This window comes from Calonectris borealis, chromosome 12 (assembly GCF_964195595.1).
Source record: "Calonectris borealis chromosome 12, bCalBor7.hap1.2, whole genome shotgun sequence".
Taxonomy (NCBI): domain Eukaryota; kingdom Metazoa; phylum Chordata; class Aves; order Procellariiformes; family Procellariidae; genus Calonectris; species Calonectris borealis.
Window position 1 is genome coordinate 237,137 of NC_134323.1, and position 6,457 is coordinate 243,593.

Genomic DNA, 6,457 nt, shown 5'->3' on the forward strand with positions numbered 1-6,457 from the left:
TCCACGCACCCGGCCCATTTAATACACGTACAAGGTGGCTGTGCCCGCTGCCCTGCCCACGGGACCGCGTGTCCCCAGCGCTTCACCCCATGGCGGCACCAGGGTCCGGGTTCAGCTGAGCCCACAGCGGGGTTGCAAAGGTGGCGTCTTCCCCCTTGCACTATCTTTAGGCACCACATCCCTACATCCCCGCAGTTCAACAGGAAACACGGCCGCAAGCTCGGCCCTCCCTTCCCCTCGCGCTTCCCTGCAGGTGCCAGCAGCTGAGACCTGCCAGCTCATAGCATTTGTGAGCAGCCCCCAAGGCACAGGCGCAGCTCAGCGGGTTCACACGGGAGGAAGGGAGCCCTTGGCAGAGGTGGGTGCAACATTATGGGTGGCAACCTGAGGGTCACAGCGGGGTAGGGGGGGCTGGCACCGGGGAGCAGGCAGGACCAGGATGCCCTCCAGCCCCCCCCCGTGACCATTCCCCAGTCCCAGCCCAGCTGCTCTGGAGGGGCTGAGGGGGGTGGGCGTCCCCCCTTTTCTGAGGCTAAAGCCATCAAGCAACAACGGGGCAAGAGGGGCCGAGGCCGTGGGGAGGGGTAAGGGGAGGGGGAGGTCAGGTCCATCGTTAGCACCATGGTGGTGGGGGCGGTTTGGGGAGGGAGCCAGGGTCAGACCCACTCCTGCAAGGAGCGCTTGCAGTACAAGAGCATTCGGGGCGCGCCCTTCCTCTGCATCTGGACGATGACGTAGATGAGGCCGAGGATGCAGAGCAGCAGCACCAGCAGCACCAGCACCATGACGACGCTCATGGTGCGCGTGTACTCGTCAATCTGCACCACCACGTCCACGTCCCCGCCCGGCTGGTGGCCGCCCTCGCCGTAATCCTCCTCGTCTTCCTCCTCCTCCTCCTCCTCCTCTTCCTCTTCCTCCTCGCCTTCAGCCCGCCCGTCCCCCTCGGGGTTGAAGGGGGGTCGGTTCCCATCAGGCCAGCGGGGATGGGGGTCCGGGACCAGCTCCGTGTGACAGCCCATGAAGTCCCGTAGGATGGATTTGGGATAACCCGGCTCCGTCTTGAGCCGCTCGTTGTCGAATTTCCAGTACTTTGTGCCTCTATAGAAGTAGGTGGAGGCTGGGCGGGGGAGAAGATGGAGACGAGGGGTAAGTGGGCAGGCACAGGGCACCCCACAACCTGGAGACCCCTGCAGGTACCCAGGACAGCAGGTTTTGCTCTGGGACCAGTAAAACCTCTCAGAAAGGGCTTCACCACTGACTCCCAGGCACCCTCCCGGCCTCCACCCCGCGTGGCCAGGCAACCAGAAGGGTAACCCCATCCCCTCCGGTCCCCCGCTGCTGCCCAGCCCTCCTCTTCTCCTCCTCTACTTACAGGCGTCCGGGCTGAGGAAGGCACCCTTAGGTGAGGGAGGGATGCCCACCCAGACGGAGATGGGCTTCGGGTACCCAGGGTCCACCGAGCGGGTGTCTTCGTTAAAGCGCCAGTATCTGGGGAGAGAGGCAGTGAGCAGGCGAGGAGCACAGGGGTCTCCACTGCCCGCCATGCCCACCCCTGCCAGGGGCCAGGAGGCAGCAGAGCAGGGAGGAGCCGCTCACCTGTCCCCACGGAAGAAGAAGGTGTGCCCCGTGGGTTCCCACCAGACAGCCGTGTCGATGCTGTCGTAGGGGATGCCCTGCCCGTAGGTGACCAGGGGCTGCGGGTACCCGGGCTCCAGGTTGGCTTCTCGGAAGAGCCAGTACCGGTCACCTGGAGGGGGGGAGATGGAGAAGGGGGGTGAGGCAGCGATGCCCAGCTGCTGCGGCAGGTGCACATGGGGACAGGGATGAGGGTACGATGCCTGCGGCCACCCCGTCCCTTTGGGGTCAGGCAGTGGCTCCGGCTGGGGAGGTGGATCAGGATGGGATGAAGCCAACCAGCTCTCAGCAGCTTGGGGGGGCACTGGGGTCCCCCCTGCACCTTGGCCCTCCCACCCAGTTTCCCTGCTCACCTTTAAAGAAGACGAACCTCCCATCATGCCTCTCGTAGGCGGCATCGATGTCCCCGGGGAGGCCCCGCCAGAAGTGCCCGATGGGCATGGGGTAGTTGTCCAGCACCCGGTTGTGCCGGACCCTCCAGAACCACCGGCCCTGGTGGGAAACGGGGTGTTGGCAGAGGATGGGGGGGACACAGGGACACACTCCCAGTGCCAGGCATCTCCAACCCAGGGTCCCACCACATCCCCGGAGAAGGGGCGGGAGTGGGACCTGGCAGGTACCTTGAATACAAACATCTCCCCACGCAGCACTGCCACCGTGTCAAAGTCCCCGTCGCAGATGTCGGGGCCGTACTGGTCAGGTCGATCTGGGCTGCCAGGTTTGGGGGGTCGCTCCGGTTTCCCCGGGGGGTGTGGTTTAGGGGGTCTCTGGTCTGGCCTGCCAGGTCTCCGGGGTGTCACGGTGGGCAAAGGCTTTGTGGGCTGAGGGTGCCCGTCCACGGTACCTGGTTCGGGCGGGCAAGAGAAGGGATGGGGTGATGCAGACCAGCAGCGCCCGTGCCTCAGTCTCCCCATACACACGCCCAGCACCCCACCTCTGGGCTGATCCCCCACCCATTCCTCACCGTACAGCTGCTGGATGCCCTTGAGGTCATCCTCGGGCAGCTGGAAGTTCTCCGTGTCCATCCACTGGTAGAAGGGGGCCATGATAGCGCTGGGGTTGCTGGAGTGCTCCAAGCCCAGCGAGTGCCCCAGCTCATGCACGGCCACCAAGAAAAGGTTGTTCCCTGCAGGGAAAGGCACCATCAGCAAGACGGGGTGGAGGACACAACGCATGGGATGGGTCCTCGGCCCCAACACCCTGTGACGAGGGTGCGCTGGTGGGAGCTGCCTGCATCACCCATGGTGGAGCTGCTCTCCCTGCCACTTCTGCCCACGCCAGCGCATCCCCCTGTCCTCAAACCCAGGGGCCCACCAGACTCCTCTGGTTGCCTTCACCACCTCCTTGGCCCTCAACTCACCAGACACATCTGTGTTCTCCAGCGTCCAGGGCTCATCCGAGTCGAAATGCGTGTCCCCCCCCATGCCAGGACCAGGAAAATAGGCGTGAGCCAAAAACCCCCCGATGCCGTCGAAGGGGGAGCTGTCTCCGTGGAAGCCGGAGGCGAAGAGCACCATGATGTCGGCCTCCTTCTTCCGCTTCTGCCGGATGTCCTCGTAGGGCACCTCCCGGAAAACCAGCGGCGTGGCTTGCTCCCATACCCGGAAAGCTCGGCGGACAGCCTCGTACGAGTGGTACCGACCCAGCTTCTCCGTGTAGTTTTGGATGCTGGGGGTACAGAGCTCACTGGGGACGGCCCGGGACAGCGCTCACTCCCTGAGGGGGTCCATGGCTCTCCATGGGCTGGGGGGGTGGGAAGCCCTGGAGATGCTGGGTACCTGAAGGTGAGATGGCTCTGGCTCCAGCGCCGTCCTGTCAGTGCGTACCGCTTCCGCCGCATGTTGGACTTCATCCGTGCCCCAAACTGGTCCGGGACCCCGCAGCGGGGACGTTTCATCCACCTGCCAGGAGGGCATCGAGCCAGGGCTCAGCCCACTGCAGCCAAGGTCCCCAAGGGGTTACAGCAGCCGCGGACGGCGAGGGAAGTGTCCTGGCTGCAGCGGTGCAGCCCCCAAAAGGGGAGATGCAGCTCCCACGAGAGACAGCACCCACATTTCCAGGTGCCGGCAGAGCTCCGGGGCTGGCAGGCAAAGCAAAAGAGCCAGGGAGCGGAGCTGCCTTCTGCTAGAGCAAGAGGACATGGAGAAACTCACGCCTTGGTCTCCTCATCCAGGACGCCCGTGACGGTGATGCCGTAGAACTTCTGCATCTCGGTGAGGGCCAAGGAGAAGGTCTGAGCCGAGCGCATGGTGGACATCTGCCGGCTGGGCTGCGGCAGGTAGCCGTAGAGCCGCAGCCATGCCTGCGCCGGGGAGAGCCGAGCGTGAGGCCGCGGGCGGGGAACAGCCTGATGGGGGGACCTGGAGCTCCCCGGGGAGATGCGGCTCCTGGAGACCCCGGCGGGGCGGGATCCGGCCCACCACCCGCTGCCACCCCAGCCCTATCCCCCTCATGGGGCGCCCGCGCCAGCTGCCAGGGGCGAACGCCGCACCCAGGCAGGCAGGGCAGGCAGCACAGGCAAGCCGGAGCACGCGGGCAGCGGCTGGGAGGCAGGGAACAGAGCCCCAGCCCTGCCCCACAGGGTGGGGGGGGTCCCCCGGTCTCAGGGGGCCACCCTGACCCCGGGGAGAAGGCAGCTGGCAGGGGGCCAGCCTGCCCTTCTGCCCAGCCTCCTCTGGAGGCGTCCCCCAAGAGCTGCAGGCGGACATGGTCCCCCCGCCCACAGCCCGGGACCCCCGCCCCAGCCTCCACCCACAAAGGGGCTTCTGTCCTGCGGGACCGGCAGCCCCCCGGGGCGCCCAGCAGGCGGCTGGGGGCGGGGGCCGGGGGCGAGCGGCCCCGGGGCGGCTGCCTGCCCGGCAGAGGGAAGGTGGGCAGGAGGGGGTGCTGGGGCGCTGGGTCTCTTCCTTCCTGCACCAGCTCTGCCTCCTCTTGTCTTTTTTAATTGCTTTTTGTAAAATTTTTTTTCTTTTTATTATTACTTTTAATTTTTGTTTTTCCTTTTAATTTTTATTTAAAAAATTATTTTCCTTTTAATTTTAATTTCCCAATTTAGGGTCTTTTTTTCCTTTTAATTTTGTAATTTTTGGAGCGTTTTTTCCTTTTAATTTTTAAAACTTTTTTCTTTTTTCTATTTTTCTAAATTCTTTTTCATTTTTTTCGTTTTCCAATTTTTTTCCTTTTCCAATTTTTAAGAAATGGTTTAATGTTTTAATTTTGAAAAATTTTTAATCTTTTATTAATTTTTTTTAAAACACGCCCCCCCCGCCCCCGGCAGGGTGGCGGAGAGAGAGTTTATCAAAGGCCCTTTCACCCCCTCCCCCGCCGCGGCCTCGCGTGGGCACAAAGCGCTTCCTCTCCCCCGCCGGCTGCTGCCCGCCGCCCCCGGGGGCGACCCGGACCCCCCCGCCCTGCCTGCGCCCTGCCTGCACCTGCCCTCGGGCAGGCAGCGCCGGCGGCCGCAGGTGCAGGCAGGGCGCAGGCAGGGCGCGTGTCCCGGGGAGCCCCCCAGCCCCGCCCCGCGCCCCCCGCTCACCTCTGCGTTGATCTCCTCGCCCGCCGCCGCCGCCGCCGCCACCAGCAGCACCAGTCGCACCAGTAGCACCAGTAACGGCGGGGGGCGCCCGCCCGCCCGCAGCGCCCCGCCCGCCCGGCAGGGGGCGCCGCCACCTCCTGCCATACCGGCCCGCGCCGCCGTCGCCGCCGGTTCGCGGCTGCCCCCGGGCCGCGCCGGGCCGGGCCGGGCCGGGCCGGGCCGAGCGCGGCGGTGTCGGAGCTACGCCGCCCTCATGGCCCGGGGCCGGGCCGCCGCGGGGGGCTGCGCACGGTGCATGGGCGGCGCTGCCAGGCGCGGCCCGTCGCCTCCCGACCCGCCTTTGTGTGTGGGATCAGGCCGGCGGCGCACGGCACATGGGCGGCCGGCGCGGCGCGGCGCGGCTCGGCTCCCCTGCCCTGCCCGCCGGGAGCGGCGGCGCGGCGCGGGCCGGAGCGACAGGGACGCGGCAGCAGCGGCGCGGCGCGGCTCGGCCCGGCGGGGAGCGGGCGGGGCGGGGCCGGGCCGAGGGGCGGGGCTGAGGAGAGGGGGCGGGGTTGCGGCGACGAGGGGCGGAGCCGTGGCGCCCTTACACCGACAGCCCCCCCCCCACCTGCTCCCACGGGCGTGCGCGGCCGAGCCACGGCCCGGCGCGCGCAGGCAGCCAGAGCGGGCCCTGCCCGCCGCCCCGCACACCCTGCCCGCTCACAGCCGCCATTTCGGTCCGCGCCGGCAGCCGCCCATCCCCGGACTTTGTCCCCCCCGTCCCCGGAGCCGGGAGCGGGGTCCCCGACACCCGCCGGAGTTACAGAACAGGGCGATGTGCCAAGCCGGGCCCCGCCGGGGAGGGAGCAGGGCCAGTGGTTGAGCATTAACCTGGCACTGCTGGACTCGGAGCACGGAGAAACCGGTCACACCGGAGCCAGTTTCACTGGAAGTCCCCAGGGGCTAAATATATCTATCTTTGTTTGTTTTTCCTTCCCCAAAAGAAAACTCGGGGTGTAATCACGCGCCTTATCACGCAGATCCCCATCCCAGAAACTAACTGGCTACAGACTCAACAGAATTTTGTTAAGGATTTTGAAAAGCAGCTATTGCACGGGTGTTGGCAGACATCGTGACCTGTGCTGAGATGCTCCCATGGCCACGCAGCCCCCAGGCTCTCTTCTGTGCAAGGACGGGCAGTGCAGCACCGAGCTCACAGAAGCGCTTGCACGCATTGCCTCATCTGAAATCTGCGGGAGCTGGGCATGTCTGAAAGGGAACGGCTGAAATATACCATGGAAACAA

The 6,457-nt window shown here is 65.6% G+C and overlaps 1 protein-coding gene across 2 annotated transcripts; it reads right to left on the bottom strand.

Moving 5' to 3' along the window:
- MMP15 (matrix metallopeptidase 15) lies at positions 1-5,363 on the bottom strand. 2 transcript variants are annotated; one of them, XM_075160751.1, is made up of 10 exons: positions 5,171-5,357; positions 3,789-3,937; positions 3,414-3,536; positions 2,996-3,303; positions 2,600-2,761; positions 2,256-2,479; positions 1,989-2,127; positions 1,597-1,747; positions 1,373-1,488; positions 1-1,117 (listed from the first exon to the last, which is right to left on the bottom strand). In XM_075160751.1, exons 1-10 carry the CDS (start codon positions 5,312-5,314, stop codon positions 657-659), a joined length of 1,977 nt encoding a protein of 658 aa, XP_075016852.1. In that variant the 5' UTR covers positions 5,315-5,357; the 3' UTR covers positions 1-656. The 2 variants fall into 2 exon arrangements, with proteins under 2 accessions (XP_075016852.1, XP_075016853.1); XM_075160752.1 differs by lacking the exon at positions 2,600-2,761 and having other exon boundaries at positions 5,171-5,363.
- Between the last annotated feature and the right edge of the window lie 1,094 nt (positions 5,364-6,457).